Below are 24,293 nucleotides of genomic sequence, written 5' to 3'. Positions count from 1 at the left end.
GATGGAGTATCCGAGTGGAACCCCGTGGATGACTCCCTTTCCGCAGTGCTCGGGGGTGGCCACGTAGGCGAACGTCTCCACTTGTTCTCCGTCGAACATGAGGTGTTTCACGCTCGCGTACTTCAGCTTCCTCTCCGCACTCGTAGTGATGACGAGAACGGAGTGCTGCTTCATATTTGGAGTTATTATATCTTCCTTCTCTTCGCGTGGGTTAATCCCCGCCGACATTTTGATGACGTCAGTCAGATATGCTGTTCCATATTTTGTAAGCTTATCTAAGCCGCCACGTGGTCGGAGAACAATTTTCTCGGCGCCGTCTGGAATGCGCGTATGCTGACGCTCGATCGACTTGGCCGCCATTTTCCTGCCTGCTTGCCTCTGCCGGGCTCGCTGTTTCGCACTTTTCTGCCCGCTCTTCTCTAGCGGCACGTACCTTCCTCCTTCGCTAGCGTACCATTGTCCTGGAACCGAAGATTCCTCGGGTGTAGTCGCTCCTTCCATAGTAGCCATGATTCACAACTTCCGCGCGACCACGAGCGGCAAACGATCCTCCGGTGGGGACGCCGCGGGCCCGATCGGCCGCGGTAGCCTCAGCGCCTCAGCTACGTGCTGCGTTGAACACACAAAGTCCAAAAATGGAGGAAATAAGGTCCCACTTGCGGAGAAAGCGGTATCCTCGTGGTCTTCTGCAGTTCCGTCGTCGATTGAGCACAAAGCCTAGGAAAACAAGATCGAAAGACTGCCGAAAAAGGCCAAAATTCGCACAGCCCATCGGAAGCGCGTTCTACCAAGAAGGCACTTCGTCGTCTTCCTCCCTCTTAGATTAAACTATTTGCGGGACCAGCCCACATTTACTTGGTACTTTCCTTGTAGCAGCTCATGTCACGTGGAAGCTGTGCGAGGGCGTATCGACTTCATGGTCGGCTAACGTTACTAACGGTTTTCGTGTTTCTTCGCGGTAGTATCAGATGTAATCGTCGATGTAACGTAGGTCACGTGACATAAGTGAGTGAGTGAGTGAATAAACTTTTATTTGGTCCAGCAAAGCGCGATAAAACGCGCACCTGGCTAATCCCACGATGGGACTGACAGATCTAGTCTGCCGGCCCGATCGCGGGCGCGCTGGACGGCCAGGATTTGATCCTCAAAGACGGGACTTCGCAGGAGGGCGTCCCACTCTTCCTTGGTGAACTTCGGGCCCAGCGACCCGCACTCCCAGAGCATATGAGGCAACGTAGCTACCTCACCACAGGCCACGCAAGAACAATTGGTATAAACCTCTGGATATATGCTATTAAGGGTCGCCGGATTTGGGTACGAGTTCGTTTGCAGAAGTCTTAGTGTGACCGCCTGCGGCCTGCTTAACTTGGAGTGAGGCGGGGGGAAAACCCTTCTCTCTAAGTAGAAGAATTTAGTTATTTCGTTGTGTGTGAGAGGAGCGTCTCGGTGTCCGGGGAGAGAGTCACCCGACCCGAGGGCAGCGCGGTCGGTAAAGCCACGCGCAGCCTGGTGGGCAGACTCGTTGAGGTTCAGAGGAACCCCCTCAATCGCCCCCACGTGTGCAGGGAACCAAAAAATCGAGTGCATGGAGGTGTTGCCGTGTTTGGCGCCTTTCAGAATTTGAACTACCTGCCGGGCTACCCGGCCTTTCTGGAATGCCCCGATGGCGGCTTTCGAATCGCTATACACCCTGTCTCTCCGACCGTCTTGCATGGCGAGTGCAATGGCCACTTGCTCGGCCACCTCTGGGTTCGTCGTCCGGACGGAAGCACAGTTGATAACTTTACCCAGTGTGTCAACGACGGAAACTGCAAAAGCCTTGCCGTCACGGTATGCAGCTGCGTCCACGAAGCTTGCTGCGATTTTGTCCCTGTTTATTTGCTTTAGCATATTCAATGCTCTTGCCTTGCGACGACCTGCGTTGTGAACGGGATGAACGTTGCGGGGCAAAGGGGCGACCACGATCTTCTCCCCTAGTTCTCTGGGGATTTGGGTGTCTTCAGCCAAGTTCTTGGTTGGTGCGAGTCCGAGCTCCTCGAGGATACGCCTGCCGGCCGTCGTGGTGGACAGCCGAGTTAGCTGGGCCCGTTCTTGAGCCTCGGCTATCTCCTCCATGGTGTTGTGTACGCCGAGCCGAAGCAGGTCCTCTGTATGCGTTCGGACGGGCAGCCCGAGGGCTCTCTTGAAGAATTTTCTAATGAGGGCATTAAGCTTTTCCCGCTCGGCTCTGAGCCAGTTGTGCATGGCCACCGTGTAGGTGAAGTGACACAGCACAAAGGCGTTGATGAGCCGAAGCAGGTTGTCCTCCTTGAGGCCACGATGTCTGTTCGTGACCCTTCGGACAAGGCGAAAAGCATTGTCGGTTTTCGCAATTATCTTGCGTAACGCAGTGCCGTTGCCGCCGCGTGATTCTATAAACATACCCAGGACTCTGATGGTCTCGACCCGGGGTATCGGGTCACCGCTCCGAGTGAATAGGTGAATGTCACTTTCCGAGACCGGTTTCCAGCCCTTGGGTCTGCGCCCTTTTTCTTTTCTATAAAGGAGAAGCTCAGATTTGGTCGGGGAGCATCTGAGTCCGGTGGGTAGCAGGTACTGCTCCGTGACGTCTACCGCCTCTTGCATGGCGCTTTCCACTTGCCCTTCGCTACCGCCGGTGCACCAGATGGTGATGTCGTCTGCGTAGATGGTGTGTTTGATACCTTCAACTTGGGCCAGATTCCTCGAGAGGCCGATCATGCAGATGTTGAAGAGTGCAGGAGAAATGACTGAGAGAACGCGTACATATACGGTGGTATAGCACCAACACTTGGCCCAAAATACCTGTGGAATCGTCTCTAACCACATAAGAACCATCGTGTGTACACTTCTCTCTTTCCAAAGTCAGTCAGTTCTTTGAAACATTTGGCTCGCTTGTCAAGTGCCTAATTTCTTGTCTTCCTCATTCTAGCGCCTGCTGAGTGCCTCTGTAGAATTAAGCATTCGGAATACATAAATTCTTGCGTAAAATGGCTCGAAAAATGAAGCCATACATGGAAGTATTGCTTTCGGCAATTCCATTGCTGTAATTCAAAACACATTAAGGCTTATAACATTCTAATCAGTAATAAGAAGCGACTTAAGCAAATATCGTTGAAGCTTCTTTTAGCACTACGACCATATGTTTTCTATTAGACGTTCAGTGAGGCTACCTTTATACAAAACTATCATCACTATATCTGTGGCTTTCAGCAAATGTTTGTCATAGGGTGCGCTCATTCAGCAACAGATAGCACTGTTGCCCAACATTACGAAAGCAGCAGGTTCGAAGAGACTGAACGAGTAGTTGAAATAAGAATAATTGAAAAGCAAGATGTTTTCTTGGGCACTACCTACACTAAACAGAATGCAGAATGCTGAGATTTTTTGAAGAGAAGCAAGCGGAGCCCCTAAAGAACGATGTAGGAAGACACAGACCACGAGACAACACGCCTCCTCGCTGAACAAGTCTATGCACGTGCCTTCAACTGCGCTGTACAAATTTGCTTTAGCGAGAAGCCCGCAACAATTCACACACACAGAAAAAAAAAATCCAGCGACCACAAAGAATGTGAGTCCAGCCCGACCATCGAGAAACGAAAGAATAGGGCGCCCTCTAGCGAAATGGAGCGGAGACTGAGGGAACGTGTAGAGTGAGAGCGCCCTAACCCCAGACAAAAACCCTTTCACGCAAGCGCTTCTCCTCGGGAGACGAGGTTACATAGCAGGGTGTCGTACGCGAAGGATGTTCCTGACCCCATTTCAGGCTTCGTGGCTTTGGCGGCGTCTTCATAACAAACACGAACACACACACTCAAAAAAAAAAAAAAGAAACTGGAGGCTGGAGTGAGCACCTTAATTAGCGCATTACTGCGCGAAGCGCCCCCTCTCCTCAGCGGACGCGGTGGAATCCCTTAAACACTCCACAAGCCAGGCCCTGCCGGCTGCCGTTGGAGCATACACAATGAAGGAGAAGCAAGAGCAGCATTAAAGGCACGGACTTTGCCGTTATCGGCGGCTCGAATCGGCCCAAGGTCACGGTCTCTCCTACGTGAGAGATGCGGGGCTTGCTTCGGGGCAATCTCGCCACATTACACCGACCAGATGACGGTGATCGGTCTTTCCCCCGGTGCTTGGGTGGCGCTGCAGAAGGTTTTCCTTTTCGCATTGCCGCCTGTAGCTGTAGTATATAGGTGTCGTCAGAGGAGGTTTTATTCGGGGCACTCCGCGATCCACGTGTGGACAGAGCCAGACCTGCTGGTATTCAGAGGAGAAGAAGTGTAGGTTAAATGATGCCTCACTGTTTCAGTAGCAGACTTAGGCCCTCTGTCGTTAGGACTCAATTTCTAATATTAATGGTAGTTTAAAGTCACTTGTTGCTGGAATGTTGTACCTATTCACTGTATGGGTCAACTGCATTACCCCGCTTCTGGGTTGTGACAGTGTGTTCATATGGTCAACTCTTCTTGGACGGCTTTCGCTTGTTCTTGCATTCCAATTTCAACACCTCTACAGTTTTTCTAATAAGTTCTTATGTTTTCTAACTTCCTACATTGCAGGAAGCAAGTCCTTACGCACATACACACTCTACCTCGTGCCAGTAGGTGGCGAAATCCCGACGCTGTTCTGTCGTCAAAGTTATAGCGGCCTGGTGGCGGAGAGCATCCGCAATGTTCCAAATGGTTGTCACGGAAACTGCGGCTGACTTAAGCGATTTCTCTCAAGGCAGCTCGCATACTGCTGAGGACACTACGTGTAAGTGTTTTCGAGTTGGGAGGGAATTGTTTTTAAAAGGTCACGTTGCTATTGATGTATTACACTCATACCAAGAGTTTTCATTAATCCCCCCCCCCCCCTAACACAATGTTTCGTGCGATGGTAGTTTCGTGAGTTTATAGTTCAAAATCGTCATTACTGTTACGCCGCCTTCCTCATCACTGAACTATCACGCTATATGGGCGCTTCGCATTTTGGGCGGCATCTTTTTTTTTTTTTGATACGCAAAGACACTGAGAGCGTTGACATCTATGCACGCATTTCAGAGGCCATACCACACAGTACTAGAGCGGGCGACTGACGACGCTGTGCTCAATGCCAAGAAGAAATTGCTGTTTAAAAAGATGGCGCGGCCTTCTGCGAGAGTCTGCTGCTGCCTCAGTAACGAAGTCCCGCGATACGTTCTTTTTTTGTGCTGTTGCACGAGTGTTTCGATTCGCGACGGATGACCGAAAGAGACAGGCCCCGTTATCGAGTCGAGAGAAAACAAAAGGCTCGAGCCGGTTTCATCGAGTCCCGTTTAGGAACGAGGAGTGGCCCGGGACGCGCCACTCAAAAGGCCCGAAAATGAGGCGCCCGCGCTGATGCGGCCGTAGTCTATTGCGTAATGACCATCGAGAGTGTGCCAGATTCATTGCGAAGTTACGTAACGCGCGAGACTGCACGGCCGTGGTACTCCGTGAGCAGCCTTAATGGCGACGTCACGCGCGCTTGGCCGTGAAATTAAGGTGCGAACAGTGGGTGCTCGAAGTGGCCGGTTGTAGCGGCAGCCCATATGGGCAACGTCGGGATTGAGCCGACCCCGTATACAGGGGGCGCTATCGCTCTATGCTTACGAAAGCTTCCACTTCACAGTGTTCAAGCCTCCAGGCTGACTCGAAATGGAGTAATATAGACAGCCTGTCTTAACGGTCAATGTCGATCCTATAGAGTACGGGTCCGGTTGTCGCCTCAGTTCAGTGTTAAATTCCATGTTGTTAAAGGCCGAGTTCACTTAGACAATCGTAGAGCAGTAACGTGGGAGTAAAAGTTTGTTCAGAATTAACGCGTTGGTACCCACAATGTAAACGATAACTTGAAAGCGTTGGGACTTGTTGGCTTGTTAATAGGTTATACATTATTCACATACTTTACAGCATGGTAACAGCATCGTAATCGCCACTACATTATGTAAATGGGAAACACCGGAGAAGCACACGAACGCTGTGTCTGTGTGTTTCGCCTATCCCCGAGTGATTTTGTACTTTTAGTACTATATCCATAGTCAAAAAGGATGTACAACCTTAACCTCGTCCCTTCAGCAAGGTGCTTAACTTTACCATTTGCTGAAGTCACCAAGAAATAACGAATCAACTTCAATGTGGCTTTATTTTAAATTTAACTAAAAGCCGATCGGTTAAGTTGTGACACCATGGTATCGTGTGTCACCCTGCTTCGGTTACCTTTCTTCTACGAGAAGAAATACAATCGACGTGTAACTTTTACGACGTGAGGATTTATTATCCAACTCCCGCAGCATTACGAAAGCTATGAAACAAGAGAAACCATAGAATGACAGTAAATATCTCTTGATCGAGTGAGAGGTGCACTAACTATAAAGCTATTGGGCATTTAATCAAAGCAGAAAGAAAATTTACTAATTGTGGTCAATAGCGAGCGTGTAATTTAATTTTTGCCATTTGCCTCGTGTGGTCCAGAACGTCAATTACGCGCCAGATATACTTTTTAAAGAATATTTTCGTTCTTTACAAATCTGCACTTGTTTACAGGCTCGACAAAGCTGTGAACTCGGAGGATTAGAAGCACCAGCTTAGAAAAACCGTCTGTTTGTGTCGAGTTGAAGAAACGCGATGAAGGGAGCCGCTGCTAATTAGTGCGCAGATCTTCGCCTGCCATTTTCGTCTCTCGGGAAGTCTACTGAGCCACGCGCTCATCAGCTTTGCTGCGAAGTTGTCCCTGCAGGTGCTGGTCGTTGGCCTTCGTTGCAGTGTTTACGGATGTTCAGCAGCTTGAGCCGGCAAACGAAGCTGACGAGCGGGTTTGGAAACGTGTTCACTTCAACACCATTAGGCCTCTGTGGCTTTGAACCGGGTCCGTGTCCTATAATTTCTCCATTCTCTGCTTCAGAAGTCTTACCCGAAGAATCCGCCCCAGCCGCAGAAGAACACAATAACTAGAGCTCGATAAAAACTTCACTCTCTCCCTCTCCCTCTCTTCTCTCTGCTCTATTGTCGGTAATGTTCCTGCTGGCAATGCGAAGAAGAGTGTGGTGAGAATGAATCTCGAGTCTAATTAGAGTGCTAACGACCTGCAGAGAAGCTTTTGTTTCATTAAGGCATGCGACATTGAGTTGACAATAGTTCTAAAGAAAGAGCTTATGATAAGCCGTTTTATCGGAGAAATGAGTACAAGGTACCGATTATAACTCTGATTTAGACAGGAGCTTCTAAAACGTACGAAAAGTGCTATTTATAGATTGGTGATATCGACGGACAGTTCAGCGCAACAGATTTGCCCTTCAAACGAAATGAAAAAAAACCTCTTTTAGATGTATCAAATTTAACCCTGAATTTTTTTATTTTTTTATGAGAAGCAAGCCCTCCTAAACCGCCCTACCTTAGGCCTGTGCGCGTACTTACGCATTGAACTCTATGTCAATATCAAACAAAATTATAGGCTTTGGCGTCCCAAAGCAGCAGGCGGCCTAGGAAGGACGCCGTAGTGTTGGGCTCCGCATTAAGTTAGAGAACATGGGGATCATAAACCTTCTCCTAAACCCAACTACACGAGCGTTCTTACATTGCGTCGCCAATGGAAGGCAGAGGCAACTACCGGGAATCGAACCCAGGACCTAGTGCTGAGCGGCAGAACGTGACACGGCCACTGAGCAATCGCAGCTGTACACTGAACTCTGTGTGCCTACTGCCTAAACACTCACGACTTGGTGCACGGACTGCAACTCCACGAAACGACGCAATATCTCTCAAGCTGGATTGTTCGGTTTTCCAGAGGGCTGAACAGCATCAACTAAATTGTCACTGTGTACCTGGACAGGCGCTCAAGCCACATGTCTTGATGCTAGGGCTAAAGAATGTGAATTGTTTGTTGCTCGGCTTGAATTGCGCAGATTATGCGTGTGCCAAAGATTTATTTATTTATTTATTTATTTATTCATTTATTTATCTACATATTTATTCACAGCATACTGCAGACCCTAAGTGGGTCCTGGCAGGAGGGGCAATGTGAGACGAGAACAATAACAACGAAAAGCAGAGCCTATTACATTGCAATAAACAGAATATCTAAAGAATGACACATATCAGGAAGGGGAAATAATAGCTCTGCAACTTTCAATAAGTAATTTTGTTAAAGGCACCAATACCTGTTAGTAGATCAGTCGGGAGTAATCTTCATTGAGTAATTGTGCGCGGAAACAAAAAGTATTCAAAAACATTGACTCTAAAGTTGTACGGTGTTAGGGATTGCGCGCGATGATTTCTTGTTAGGCCTGTTGTGGTGGACCTAATAAATGGATCACGTCCCACGGAGAGTTTTTGGTTTTTGACTAAGAAACGTAATTTCAGTCTTTGAATTTTTCTTCGTATTTCCAGTGTTTGCATGTTATGTTGCACCATGAGGGTGGGGGGAGTCAGTGGAATGGTATTTGTTAAATATAAATGGAGCAGATTTTCACTGGATCACTTCCAATGCCTCCATGTTATGTTTTCTGTAATGGTCCCAGATGGTGCATGCGTACTCTAGTTCTGGTCTGATGTTTGAGGTGTAGGCTAAGAGCTTTCCGCTATAGTAGGGGCAGCTTTTAATTTGTGCCTGAGCAGACAAAGTTTCTTAGGAACTGACGTGGACATAGTTGATAAATGTTTACTCCGGTTAAGATTATTGGTTATAGTAACACCTAGGTATGTGTGTTCATTAGCCTTCTCGAGCGGGTGAGATGGAAGGTTATACGAAAATGATAGGCTAATCTTTTTATTAGTAACTTTCATGAAGACTGTACTGTCATCGTTAAGCTTCATGTCCCATGGACTGCGCCAGGAATGAATGTTTTGGAGGTTAGAATTAAGAATGACTGGATCTTAAGAAGACCTGATTTCATTAAACAACACGCAATCGTCGGCAAAAAGCCTAATCTGCCCTGGTTCACTAATCATTTAAACAACGTCATTTATGTATATCAAAAACAACATTTGTCATAGCAAACATCCCTGCGGTACGCCAGAAGTGATTGGTTTGTTGATAGTTTGTTTCGCATATATGTTGTCAAATAGAAAAGCCTAGAAAAGAAATTCCGATAGCTTACGAATCCAGAAGACCATCCTTGATGCGAGTTAGGGAATTTTCTTTAAGTCTGAAATACGTTCAGTAAGTAGTGTCCATGCCTTCAAGTAATCCAGCATGTGTTACAGTATTGCATCATCTACCGCTGAAGATGTTTAAATAGCCATCTCCTTTCAACAATGGTAGCCTGATGTTACATTTTTGAAATATGTACACCTAGATATAGCTACGAGTCAAGTTGAGGAAATATACAAGTGTCCAAAAAGAAAAAAAAAGGAGTAGGTTAAGCCGAGAGCTGAGACTATGGCGTGAGGTTTCGGGGCCAAATATAGTGTCACATGGCCGTGGTGTGATCTCGCCGTAACATGTGATACGCGTAATACACGAATGAAATAAAAATAGGAAAGCGTACAAGCGGTTGGTAAAGTCAGTGCCCATCGTGACGCGATGGCCCACGGAGGTTTCGGCCCTGCATCAACGTTCGTGCGCGAAGCCGTACATTGTACCCGCAGCTGGCACTGGGTGCGCGAATTTCTAGCAGGCACGTCGCGCAGGTGGATGACCATGCCACAATAGGGAAACCTGATCGCCCCGTAGTCTATAATACTTTCTCCGTGGCGTTCGTTGTGTGATTCTGTAGCAAGACCGAGCGTTTCTTCAGCTTCGCTCGATGGCCGGGCATCAGCACCTGGGAGGATTCCCCTTGTGAGAGGTCACGGCGAGCACACGCCCACGCCTTGTCATGAACTTTTCGTGTTGCTGAGACTTGCCACCGGATAAAAGTATATGCTTGCCGTCGTGAAGCGCCCGAACAGTGACGTAGCCAGGACTGAGATTTCGGGAAGCAATTTTCGCCAAGTCACTGTCACTGTTCTGTTTCCAAGCTTCGCTTTCTCGTTTTATAGTTACTACCTGACATCGAACCAGGGTCTCCGGAGTGTGAGACGGAGACGCTACCACTGAGCCACGAGTACGATGCTTCAAAGCGGTACAAAAGCGCCTCTAGTGAATGCGGTGTTGCCTTAGAAACGAGCTGTTTCGAAGGCTCAGGCATGCGTCGCTTGCTCAGGCGCACATTTAGTTGCCGCGCCGAACGCTGCGTTGCTCGACGCTCGCCGCGTCCAATGCGGGGCACGTAGTCGCTGCGCCGTAGCCCATTGTCTTACATCCCTTGGCGGGTCGACGGGAACGCTGTCGCATTCCACTCTTGAAGGCGAAGCAGAGTAACGCATGAGTTGTTTCTTCGTCTAGCCGAACCAAATATAGCCAAGCAACAGCAGTTCACCAGGCTAAACAGTGGTTCAACAACTAAAATAAAGGCAAGTATGCTTCGCATCCTGGGCTTAACCTTAGCTAAGCCACAGCCCTTTTTTCTAGAAAATTTACCTCACCTTTTCGTTGCATGTAAACTGTACGTCACATTCATATTATGGCGAAAACGATGTGATGACAGAGGCGATAGTCCAAGTTACGATGGTACATGCGGATAAACGTTTTCTGAATAAGTCACAATATGTCATAGCTGGTTTCGAAAGTGGCGTTCCAACCACGTCCCAACTATTGAAGTTGAGGAAGACCAAGTATTTTCTCTGACTTGAGGAGAGGAGTTCTTCGGTGATGACGAGCAGTTACGTTCAGCATGAGCTGCAACACCATGCCCGTGGTCGAAGGTTGCAAGGCGGCGCCAATATGCGACAGATTGGAGAATCAAGCACCATTCAAATTGGTGGCATTTATTAAGGAAATTCTTCGTTTTTCTGCGCTGCCGTCCAATCTTGGTGCCCTTTCGACCACGGGCACCATGTCGAAGCTGATATTGAGCGCATCTCTACATATGTGGCATGGCGACAATTTCCAGTGCAACATCAACCCGAAAAAGCATACAAACTATTCCACAGCCAGGCCATGTGATCATGGTGACTGCATTCGTAAAAAAGCGAAAAGTTGTATTTCATTGAAAAAGAAATGAGTATTGGTTTAGTAAATAAGTAGCAGACCTGCTTGACTATGCGATACTGAACGATTTCTACGCCGTACCAAAAATACTGGGATTGAACCACGGAAACGAATCTGTGTTCACACTCCTAGCAACAACATAATTACCACCTTTTAACAAATGTTGAACTTCAGATAAAGATTATTTATTTAGATTTCACTCATGAGCTTTCAATGCATCCCTCCATTCTGACATGTTTCGCAATAAGTTCTAGAGTGCCAGCGTAACTCTATTCATTTGTATATTCAGTACTTCCGGCCTCATAGCATTGTAGGGAGCTCGAAGCAAAGAAGAGCGTTTATCCTTTTGATTTATGACATCATGGCTTTGGTTACTAAGGCGCCTCAGTCTGGGCCTACCACCTCACTACAGTGGATTTCAAGCTATTGTGCAACAGCTGCAAACGAGCACACTGACAGAGAAGCAAAAGCCGGACACATTGACGGCCAGATAATGAAGAAGCTAACTTTTCCCGCTGTGGCATCAAAGCTATGCTCTGAAACTCCGCTGAAACCTCTATGACATGCCATCGGCAAGAGTGCCTCCATATAGGCTTTACGCTGACTTGCGAATACGGCTTCAAGTTCGGCTGCCGAGAGGCCAGTGAACATTACTCTGTCAGTTACAGCTGTGCTGGGCGTACATTCGCCGATATCTTTATAAGATTGGACGAGACTGGGACCTTGACTGTAGCATCTGTCACACGCCGGAGACGATAAACCACATACTTCGCGTGTGCAACCAATATGCGATTGAGCGATGGACAGGTATGCTTTTTACTGACCATTTGGACTCCCACCTTTTTCCTTAAGAGAATATATTGGCACGCAGGGGCTGTTTCACCATGCCCAACGTGCCGTCAAATTTTTCCTGAACTTTTCATGTGAAACGGGCTTAGAGGCCTGTCTCTATATTACATGTGGTGGGAATATGATGCGAAATGTGTTTGCAAGAGAATGTTTTGTTCATATTGCATGTAGTGCGACCATAGTAGACATTCACATATTGGACTACGTGCGTTATAGATGCACATTGCATTATGTCAAAGTCACCTGCCATCTATCCCTCTCTGTCCTTGTATCTCTTGCTTTTCCCTTAACCCAGGGAGGAGCAGCAGCTTAGAGACATAATGTCTAGGACGACTTCTCTTTTCTCTGCTTTGAAATCCTGTCTTCCAGATACAAACGTCTATGATGAAAACCCTGTTGCTAATAACACAGAGTACGAAAAGACTTGCAGTCCCTGACAAACCCGCAGTGAACAAACATTGAAAGAGACCTTTATCTGAGTTTACTCGGATAAAGGGAAAATTGTATAATAAACCATCATGAGAGCACTATATACGTTTTTCATAAGGTGACGGGGTAAAAATATGCTACAAGGTCTCAAGTTATATTGGCAAAGCATTCTTGATTTTATTCAGGGCAGTGTATTTTTAGCGTCTTAATACGCGAAGTAGTTTGGATTGATAGAGAAAAAAAATGTATGATAGAGAAAAACAGGAAAGAGCATAACTATTGGTTCAGGTTGAATTTTCCAACACGTTACTCGGCGCCAATGAGAAGGGAAGGGGAAAGAAGGACGGTTATTGCATGTGATGTTGACAGAACAGGGCTGACGTGAACATAAAATAAACTGATGACAGAGTTAACAGGGATGATGAACAAGATATGCCACTATCAAGCAGGCCACTAGGCCATAGGCGGTCTAGCATGCATGGCGTTGCGCTGCTAAGCACGACGTTGCGAGATCGAATCCCAGCCGCGGCGACTGCATATCGATGAGGGCAAAATGAAAAAAAAAAATGTCCTTGTGCCGTGCTTCGGTTCACGTTAAATATCTCCAGGTGTTCAAAATTTCGGAGTCCCCCACAGCAACGTGTGCCATATTGATATCGTGGTTACGTTACGTAAAACCACATAATTTATTTTATACCTTTATTTTCACTATCACACAAACATTTGATAGCTTAAATTGGATGCACTAACAATTGTAAACCGGTAGAACAAGGGTTAACTATGATGACGTGACTTGACTTTTTCAACGGCTCTTAAACTTGGGCTTCTGGAGAAGGGCGCAAGAGCTGTTGAAGAAGTCTTGCGGAATCGTATTGCCCCATATTATGAGAATATACGCTACGTACGACTACAATATACTGCGAAACACTAAAACTTTTGCAGAGGGTGTTGTCGTGAACCGACACCGAAACCAACCGTGCCCGACTGTGTGATACAGACTTCCACAGCCACAAAAGCTGGGAGTGTCCTCCAATCCGTCGTCAGACTCAAACAATATGAAAAGGAGGATGCCATGAAGCCAAGCCAAGTGAAGTCGGATCCGCTAGAAAAGACACGACAGTCAGTGACCTGGAGCGGCGTAATTGTACTCCCAAATGGTACTGACAAATTACCAGCTCTGTTCATCTTACGGTAGGCGCGAAGATTTACACGCACCTTCACCTAAATGACAGGCCAGTTTAGCAGCCAGGCACTCTTTTCCGGTTGTTGATAAAAAGCCCCTTCCCTCCCTTTCTCCAGACAATTGTTATAAATCAGCAGGAGGAACTGCAAACGTCAAGATCAACCGAATATTTGCGAGACACGCAAAAGCTGGGTGTAACGTACCCTGTGAGGCAATTCGACATCTGCGCATTTCCGCATGAGTTGGCGGTGACGACCAGCGCGGCGATCTCCCCGAGCAGCTCCCGCTCATTCGTAGCGACAGGGCAACGTTCGCGCCTTGAACCGCAAGGAAGGAGTCAATGGAATCGATTCTGCCGAACGTGCCGAGAACACCGCCTTGCCCTATCGCGACCCGAGGCCTTCGATTAACACTGCTAATTGCGCGCGTTTAAAGGCCGTTCAGTTAACTGAGCGAGTGAGCAGGGAAAGAAAATTGCACATTTAACGAGCAGGTTGGAACCTAAGTGAAGTCAAGCTACCTGGAAGCGGTTAATTAAATAAGACTCATTTCGACGCTTACAACTGTATTTATACTAATTTTATGCAACGTACTTGTAGTCTCCTGCAATGTTCATGCATTCCACCATTCGCAATTTATGCCAAAATGAAACCATCAGTTCTGGTGGATGCACTCATTTCTTTTTTTCTTTTTTGCACTCATTGGGACGTCGGTGATGTTTGATCCTTGTCGAAGGGTGAATAATGTGGAGCAAAGAATGGCAGTAACGTAGTATTCCCGTTACTTCCCAGAAAGCATACCTACATTCGTTTGAATCTTTTACACCCCCTTCATAATGGTTGCACAGCGCGTTTTATGAGGGATGAAACAAGAATGGGAACATACGCAGGGGCACATGCACATTTACCCGAGCATGAGGGTGGGAAAATACAGTAGTGTATAGTTAGTTTTCTCCAATTTCTGAGATAAACTCTCAGTCCCATTGTTCACAAAATGAGCCCTCAAGCGTTTCGTGCACTGTGAATTTGCCTAGGACTGCAACGATGTGCGTCTACTTAGGGCACTATTGCAGAGGTACACCCGTGCCAGGCTCAAGCTTATCTGCAGCATGGGCCATTGCGAGTACATATAAGGCTATTGACTAGACACGGGAATCATCCAATGACGAACGTCGCAAGCATGCAGCCTGTCACCGCCTACTCAGAAGCCCTGTTGTCGCACCAAGACTTATTGCCATCAGACTTCAAACCGCATGACCTACCACAAGTTCCACTCTGGACGATGGCAAAGCCAACGGTGAGACTTTCAATCCCCGGAATAATGAAGAAGTCGAAAATGCCGCTTGCTGGGCTCAATATAGCGTTATCCTACATTGCTTATTGCTTATTGCTTATTGCGATTGCTCGCTTTCTTCTAAGAACCCCGGAGGAGCAGATGAACACAATAGGCCAATAGAATCGCGGCGCGTAATACACGTGCACGTCCGATGGCGTCAGCAAAGCATCCTTTCAATCACCAAGGACTGAATAGAGTCGCTTAAAGACCGTCCACGCACCACGCTGGCATTCACTTATAGAAAGCCAAACTGAATGAGGCCTGCGCGCCATACGTAGCAGAGCCCGGATTTCGCATTCAGATGGGAGCGAGCATATGTGCAGTGGGCGTAAAGATGTTCGCGATTTCGATGCGAGTGGGCATTTCGTAACCTCATGTACTCCATGGTCTCGGAAGCTCTCGAAATGTCACCGAGAGGTGCCTCGTTATGTTAGTGCGTAATCCTGTTCCGGCTCGCATCAGACGCTGAATAGGACATGTGTATCACAAGCTGTACAGCAGTATTGGAATGATTGCGCAGGGAAATGGGGTAATTTAGGGGGCGCTGTTCGACAGGACACTGGCAGTTGCCGTGGAACGTCTGATGCACGGGATAGAGATCCGGGACGTGGGTTGTAATTAGGCAAAAGTGTTTCAGGTTTACTCGCAAAACTTGGCGCATTCAATTTGAATGAGGAAGTTTCCGCTATAGAGTGAATTTTCCGATACTAAAACCAAAGAAAAAAAGGAATGACTCCTTCTTAAGCAAAAGTCTACAACTCTGTTCAAAATTTCACAGCCAGATGCGTAATTTCTTGAATTTCTAACAGTCGCGAGATTTCAATTAAAACTTAAATCTTTGTAATTACTGCCGTGACGTTGTTGCGACCCCTTCATTGTCGACAACTCCTGGCTTTGAGCCTTAATTACCGTGAGCATTTGTACGCCTTTGTATTCGCCCGCAACATTCTCTTCCTTTCCCACTTTGAAATTCCAACTTGGTTTCCTTGTTCTGCTTGCAGATGGGTTGACGACTTAGCTTGTTGAGACAATACCAAAATGATTGTGAATAGCGCGAAAAGACTCGGCTGTGTCGGGTTGCACATTCTGGTTCAGTCGTTTCACGCTGTTCGCGAGTATTACTGAACGGTTTTCGGTTTTTCAGAACTGGATCAGAATATCTCAACCATAGCAAGTTGTCGCTTCTCTGAATCATGCACGAACGAAAAACGAATCAATTACCTCGACGGCTTTCTTTCTACGCTTGTCATCCCTTTGTCTCCTCTACGTGTGTAACAGGGTTATAGAAACTCCCGTTGTGCACTTTAAAAGGTGAGAGTCAGGGCTCAGCAAGAGGGGGCTGAATCCTTCCTTTTTTCTTGCTAACGCGGGTTTCTAAGAATCCGTAGCGTGCTTTACACTGTGGAGGCTGCGAAACTATATTCAAGGTTGTAAGCAAGTGGCTGTGGGGAAACAATCGGCGCGTTCGACATTTACGTTCGCAAAGGACGTTCTAATTTGCCACACGAGTCTTATATAATGTGGCTGTTCCAGACATGGTGAAGCACGAATTGCACTTTATGCTTAGTGCTTAATGGCTTGGTAAATATAGAACCGGGAAAGAGCTTGCTTTGCAATACGTTCTACTATACGCTCATCCGCGGGTTTTAGACTTCTTGTGTGGGTAATCAGAGTATCCCTCTTCAACCGCCAGTTTTTGCAGGATTCGTTCAGCATCTGTGGCTTCGGTATTTTCACACTACAGCTTCCCATTTTACGACGAAGCTGTTAGACTCTGGGTGGCCGGCATGTTCATGTCCATCCGTGAACAAAGCTTACCACCATCAGCCATCACTCATATCCTCCTAAGCAAGCAAAAATGCAATGACTCATCCCCCTCGCAACGCAGAGGTGGCACTCACTCCGCAAAGTGAAGTGAACAGTTCATACATTAATTGGAATCCCGCATAGAACGTACAAAACAGAGTACATTTATATATAGAACATTTATATAACACTCAAAGCAAGCAACTATTATAATAAGCAATGACTCATACGCTCATAAGGCAGAGACAGCCATCGCTCCGCACAGTGAAGCGAACAGTGCATACATTCATAGAGAACACGCATACAACACACAGAACAGCCTACGTTTCAATAATGAACAATATCAAAATAAGCATCCGGACCATCAATGAAGCCTTGCTTGACCCCCTCAGCAGTTTCAGCGGTGGTTTTGCAACAGCTTCACAGGATATCAACTTCCACTGGGCCGGGATAACAAGTCAAATTTTTTTTTTAGTTTGGTTCTATTAAGAGAACTTTTGGTTTCTTGTACAATTTCTTGCTTGTTTTCTTTCAGATATTTTATCAGAAAACGCAGTTCGGACGCGAAGCATTCGCCAACTCATATAACATCCTCCCGGGGATAGCTTGAATGCTCTCGCGTTCTGAAGTTAAGCGTGTCGACACAGGTTCAACACCTGGCTACACCTGGTTGCAAAACAAGAATAAAAAAGCTTATAGGGCCTACTATTCAATACGAGAAGTAATTACCAATGTGTTGTATAATTCGAAGCATTGCACGATGACACCAGAAAGGTCAGACAGAGTCAGCGCGAAGTAAGCCGGCATAACGATTACCCGTACAGAAGGTAGTGTTTCATTTACCCCGCGAAAAGCAAAGCAGGAGAAGACGATGGTTCCTTTAGCGTTGGCTACATGGGATATACGCGCAGATTGGATGTGTAATCCGACCACGTGTGTCCCGTCACTGGAATGGGCCCTAGGGAGATCGAAGAAAAGGGGCTGCAAGAAATAAACGAAATGCGATAGAGGTGTAAGGTAGTAATGACAAGGCGTGACCCTTGGAGTGACACGTTAATGCGTTCAACGGCACTTGGAGAAGAAAGGTATAATTAGGCAAGTCAGTGGCTTCGCCGTTATTCCCTGACTCGCCTCGCGTGAAGGTAGGGCGTTCAATGAGATCAGGTTTCTTATAGTTTTTCCAGCAGCTGGGCAGGTTGTGGGGTCGCTCTGAGCGAGCGAACGACCAGCTATGACCCTTGAAGTGACACAATAATGCTTGTCGCCGCACTTGAAGAAGCAGAATCTGATTAGGCAAATCAGTGGCTTCGGCATATCTCCGGTATTTTCCTCGCGCCAAGAAAAGGATTAAGCCGGTTTTAGGTTTCCCACAATGTCCGCCAGCTGTGCGAGTTATGAGATTCAGTGAGCCTATCGTATAGCCACCGGGAAGATTAGAAGCGGGGGCGAGAAAAATGGAGTCAAAGAGGGTGTACTTTGTGCCCGTTGTGTCCTGAAATTCTAGAAGAGAAGCGAAGGCGTTGACCGCGTCTTTTCACCCATGCTTATCACACGCATCTCTCTAACAGGAAAACTCAATACGGTGTGTACGGTGTCAAAGAAGGTGTCGTAATCTGCTCGTTCAACTCTTCTCACGGGCTCAGGATCCCATTTGTGCGAAAGCGCTGCAGAATCTGATATTAATCAACGTTCTTGCCTGCCAAGGAACTATGAAAAAGGAACTGCTTTCAACAATATAGAAGCAGCACGATCGGCACGTTCACCCCTACTTTTAACTCTTTCGCGGCGTTTATCTGCGATTGGATAAGAGGGGTAACATTTACAGTCGTTTGATTATCATTCGTGCAACCAAGGAAACCACAAAAATAGGAAAGTAACCTTTTTAGAAACTGTGTGCGTACTTGTGTCAGGCAAGATAACAATAAGATCGTAATAAGTCAATAACACTGATGAAAATTATGGTACCTAAAATCCGTGAGGCACATCTTGAAGTTGAAGTACTTATGGTTGCACCTGTTTTGAAAGTTTGAATAATATTTGTGAAGTTTTTATTAAAACAAGTTGGAACATGAGCGGCTATGTTTTGGCTCTCTCCATGTCATGTCATCATACAGAGGGTTCACTTATATGAATGATTTTTCAAAATTTTTTACATCAGAAATATGCTTCATGTTTCTGGATAAATGCTTTTCCAGCAGGCTAGACATAGAATAGTTGACGCTTTAATATGTCATGACGTCTCTCTAGACAAATCTTACATGTAGTTCATATTGTGTAAACTATAGCTAAAACTCCTCGATGAATCGAAAATCTTTAATGGGTACTGCAGCTGTACGCTTTTCGTGATTCTGAAAGTGCAGGAAATCTGGTGAAACTCAATTTGCAGTGGAACGAACAAGAAAACTGCGATCCCGTACGCAGTATCCCTTACCCAAAGCACTTCGACCTTGTTACTGCGGTCTTGAATACTAAAATCAATAAGCAACAAAACAGACCCGAAAATCAGTCCACATGAAAAAAAAAGAATTGCCGAATCCTACTGTGCACAAAAGCATTACCCAATGTAACTGCAGGCAACTTTCACATTACGCTGTAGTAAAATAACGGAGACGTTGCCTGGTCATAGCTAACATAGGTTCAAGCGAAACACTGCACAAAAGAGAAAGAGATTAGCTGGTTTCAATTATGGAATTTAAGTTTAATCGTAAGTGCTAACGTTGAACTGATAGAGACCATGACACATTCCGAATTAATTTGGGTAGCGCAGTCACATGCTACCTACCATAACGTGCTGCTTGCCTGGACCATCCATATATTGCTCGAGACATTAAGAAAACAGAGCAGGCAACAATTAACGACACCATTATGCTCAAATCGATTATTGCTCGTTGCATTGAGAATGCAAGCTTGGCCCTGGAGTCCATAACACACTATAGGGGCCTCCGCGTTGCACTGTGTTTGCAGGGGCTCATCTGCATTCCAGTTTTATCTTTTCCATCTTTTCCAGTTTCGTTTGTTGATACTCTACTAGGATGGGGTGGCAACGTATTCGATGAAACCTTTGTCCCTCACCCGGCCAACCTTTGCCTAGGCCATGCTTTGCTAAATAGGTAGGGATGCCAGCAAGACTGGACCGAATATTTAGCGCATCATGCCAAAGCAGAGTACGAAATAGCTTCATAATTCATTGATTCCGACGTATCTGACATTATTAACAGTGAAATTAAATGTTCTACAATGGCTTTCAGCAGAGAAGATTGCCACTTTCTCAACAATGGAATCGAATGGAAAAACTTTATTTCTCTATATCTCAGAGAGATTGGCGGTGGGCCGGTGTCTTCATGCCTTGGGTCCTGGTCACTTCACAAGGTCGGCGCCCCTATTCCAGGGCACCGCTGAGTCTTGATGCCTCGCAGGCGTGCTGCACAATTGCCCGTTGGGCTGCGAGCTCGCTGCTGGTGAGCAGACCCTCTCATTGTTCCGCACCTTTATTTAATGCGAAATTACGCTTGCATTCCCACGTGGTGTGGCATAACGTGGGAGTTCTGGGTAGGGAACATTTTGTGTAATGTGTGCAGGTTGAAGAACGTACCTGCTTGCAGTCTTCGCCAGGTTACTGCCTCATGTTGCGCAACATCGTCTTCGTCCCCTGCAGTATTGCCTGTTCCGGCCTCCGAGATACCTGCACAGATTCCATCACTCTAGGAGTCTACCTGACGCACCAAAGCCCCGCACGAACTGCCACGCATGAATGTTGCGTGAACGATCAGTGGTTTGCATGATGGAATGTGCTTACTCTCGTTTTACATAGCTTTCATTAGGTCGAACACTTTCTGAAATATTTAACACTTGGCAGAACCCAACATAGAAAGAGACTATGATGTCGCACTTAGTAAAACATACGTGACACGTTATTATGTGTGATATGTAATATATACGGAGAGAGAAGTGCCATATAAAAGCCGAGGTTGAAGGATATTCATTCCACAGACGTTCGACTTAATACGCGGAACATTTTTGCAGCTATGTTCAGCCCATACTATGAACCTTATATGCAACGAGTTCAGTAGTGCGGTAACAGGGAAGGCTTTATTCTAATATCATTACTATTCTCTGGGAACTTCACTCACCTTGCAGTATGTATGCGCACGTGTCTTTCTGCATGTCTATCCACGTCTGACCACTTTGACGTCAAATTGGGCCACTGGGTAGTCCATAGACTATTGGGTAGAACATCGGGTTGCTGTGCTGAGGAAACCTGGTTCAATGCCATGCCGTCAAGCCAACTTGGGTAATTCGGCGTGTGACACCTGGTGTGTGCTGTTGTTTAATGAACCTCTACGTCGCCAACTTGGGTCACTGGATATCAGCCAATGGTTAGGCAATGCTCTTCAATAAAAGTTTTTTTTCCACCAACTTGGATCGCTGGGTATGTGCGCCTGGGTATCTGTCGGTGAATATATATTCCGACACGTGACATGCGCAGACTTCGCGGCCGCGTCGACAGATGGCGCAGCGAAGAACACGTGCAAGCTGCATGCACACATCACACATGGCATTGTTTAGATGCTATTGCATCAACGTCGACATTCATTGTGAGGTTAATTCTGCCGGAATGTTTCCTTCATTGCTATATGTCGAGTGCGAAGGTGAGGACGAGGAGATCGCCTGTTGGCGACGGCGTCACGGAAAAAGAAACACACCGACAAACACTGAAAAACCCAGTTACGGGTTATTTAAGTAGGTGCTGTCGCAGTAAATCGTCGGAACGATCGGAGAAAGCGACAAAACAATAGTTGAACGGTAGGAATACCTTGAGAAGTAATGAAAACAGAACGAGAAAAGAAACTCTTTTCGGTGACATGGATGGCGTCTCGTGAAACGGAGCCAGCAGTGGAAACGATGTGTTGCATAATTATGACTCTTCGAGCTGCGAGCTATCCCATTTCGTTCGGCGGTGTTATTCTCTTTCGCGGAGACCACTGCCCCCTCCCTCTCTTTTGAGAGCTCGGCTGTTTTTCTTTAATTTACAACGCGTCGCATTTAATGGCTTAGAAATAGCTCAGCACAACTTTTATAGTGGCCGCCTGGTGTAGGTTACCAATCCTGAGGCTCTGCTAACCGGTTTTGATCACGCAGCATACTTAAGTATCACTGAAAGTACGGTACTAAAGCGAGTTGGCGTTGTTGAATTTTCGTAACAGCGCCAAAAGACAAAACGCGAAGAAGAAAAAGACAAGACAGCGCTTAGTATAAACGTAACTTTTATTGAAGAGAGAACACTATATAAGTGGAGGGTCACCCGACTCGGCGGTGATAAAGAAACGCCCAAACGGTCAACAAAAACAGACAAACTGCTGCAGATTGCAGTCTACAATAAACTTTAAAAGAGCATTTCTCTTTTTGAGAGGGCAATAATTGCCGGACGTTCACAGGACCCTCTTTTGTAAACATGATGGGCCTCAGTAACTTCCTTCGTGTTTTCGTGATCATGAAGCCTGTACATTATTGCCGTATTATCGATACATACACATACACCTGTGCTTTGTGCACCGAGGTGTGACATGGTATTTCTTTTTACCGCGCTGTTCTGCTTATCAAGGCACACACTAACACTTCGTCCGGTTCGGTCATAAATTGCGAGGCCCCATGAGAAAGACATTCTGTGCACAACACCAACAGGAATAAGGCAGAGGTCACGGAACTGAATATTTAAACTTAGTATAGCCTGTAACCTGGATATATATATATATATATATATATATATATATATATATATATATACATATATATATGTGTATCTATATATATATATATATATATATATATATATAGATACACACATACAGTGCCGCATAATTTTCTGATTAGCCGATGTGCTATGGGATTGGATGGGTCTGGCTCAGCCATAATGCTCCATTAATGTTCCCAAATAACATTCTCTAGATCTTGTGCGGAGAAGGGCAGCGCACATGCAAATGTTTCATGCCATATCTTCTTTTTTATGGTTGTTTTCAGATTACTGACGTGTTATTGCGCAACAAAAAAAGACACGGACGTAAGAGAAGAACAACACACACCAAGCTCAAAAAAATTATTTGTGCTTAGTGCGTCCGTGTCTTCCTTCCGTTGCTCAATAACACTTGAGCAATGGATTGCCAACTTGCCCGGAAGGCTGCTCTCATTACATTGTCAGATTATTACGAAACCATCACTTTGCACACGGACAACATAAACCGATAACGTACAGCCTATGGCAGGTTGCACAACTCTATATTTCATGAGCGGGATTACTCAGAGAGGCAGATAATACTTGCCCGACAAGTCAAAATACTAGTGGTATTGGCATAGCGAAATTTTTTTTTACCTAATCAAATATCAATAATTGTGAAAGGCTATCTTCGAATATCCAATCGAATGTAAAGAATTTCCACTTCCTAAATAAGCCATAATATAAATTTTCCGTATATTCCACTTGAAAACAAAAGTCTTATTCGTATTATTTCACATGTGTAATGCCATTAAGGGGATGTCAGGTCGACTGAAAAGCTTGTAAATGCGAAACAATATATAGGTTATCGCAGCTGCAACATTGTGACTGTGACAGTAAACAAACAAGCAGACAAACAAACAGAGGGTCGCCAGATGCTATTAGTGCAGTATGTATAGTACTCGTTCATAAGCTACATAAGCATTTATTCCAGCATACTACAGCTGTTGTCCATTATAATATTCGAACGGAAGGAATATGTGACAGCTTGAAATGTGAATTCTTGACTCAAATACTTATTGATTCGCGAATTCCATTTGATTGCTCTACGAAATTACCAATAATACCACAACCTTATAAATTAACAAAGCTGCACTAGTTAGCATTCGAGCTGATTACTTTACGGCACACATCGCAACTTACGTGCGAACTGCAGTCAATTAGTTCGCAGAGCATATATTGTAACTAACTTCATGGACGACGCCACTTTCTACATAAGCGCTTTCCCCAAATATGCAAACTGAATTGGTGTTCCAGCTAATGTTATGCCTAAAGTGACGTTGTGTTAAAAGAAAAGGCAAATCGCAACAACTGTGCATTTCTATCGCACCTTTCACAACGAATACCTCCAAACCGGTGTAATTTTTAAATTTGTTTCAAGTGGGTATGCCTTGAAAACTAACTGAATTCAAATCGTAAAGGGTTATATGGGCGCTTAAATGAACAGCAAGTTTATTTGTGACATATATGCAAACAATTAACTATGCACCTCAATTTCTTCTGCAAGTAATGCCTGTCCCTTGAACCGATCTAAGCATAGGACTAAAATAGTGCACTCGGCATCAAGAAAAAAAAAGTTTCAATAAAGAGATAAAGAACACTAATTATTCCATGGATAAAGGTAAAAAAGACACAGTGAACTGCTCAAGCTAAAAAAAAGTGCCAGAATCACAAAAACTTCACGGGTAAGCCTCAAACAATATCTTGCTTACTACTCAGATGTTCCGAAGAGCTAAACTCAAAAATAAATATTTATAATTAATTTCTGAGGTTTTAGGGGCTAAAACCAGGCTCTGATTATCAGGCACGCCGTAGTGGGAGACTCCGGAAATTTTGACAACCTGGGGATCTTTAACGTGCCACCTATGCAAG

The 24,293-nt window shown here is 45.7% G+C and overlaps 1 protein-coding gene across 1 annotated transcript in view; it reads right to left on the bottom strand.

Moving 5' to 3' along the window:
* B9d2 (B9 domain-containing protein 2) overlaps positions 1 to 24,293 on the bottom strand; it is a 969,675-nt gene that overhangs the window by 808,169 nt on the left and 137,213 nt on the right. Inside the window, exon 5 of the mRNA XM_070527020.1 lies at positions 20,244 to 20,333. Coding sequence (XP_070383121.1) covers positions 20,244 to 20,333 — 90 coding nt within the window. The remainder of the gene's footprint in view (positions 1 to 20,243; positions 20,334 to 24,293) is intronic.

This window comes from Dermacentor albipictus, chromosome 10 (assembly GCF_038994185.2).
Source record: "Dermacentor albipictus isolate Rhodes 1998 colony chromosome 10, USDA_Dalb.pri_finalv2, whole genome shotgun sequence".
In the NCBI taxonomy this organism is placed as follows: Eukaryota; Metazoa; Arthropoda; class Arachnida; order Ixodida; family Ixodidae; genus Dermacentor; species Dermacentor albipictus.
The sequence above is the reverse complement of the archived record's forward strand: the minus strand, read 5'-3'. Positions and strand labels throughout refer to the sequence as shown.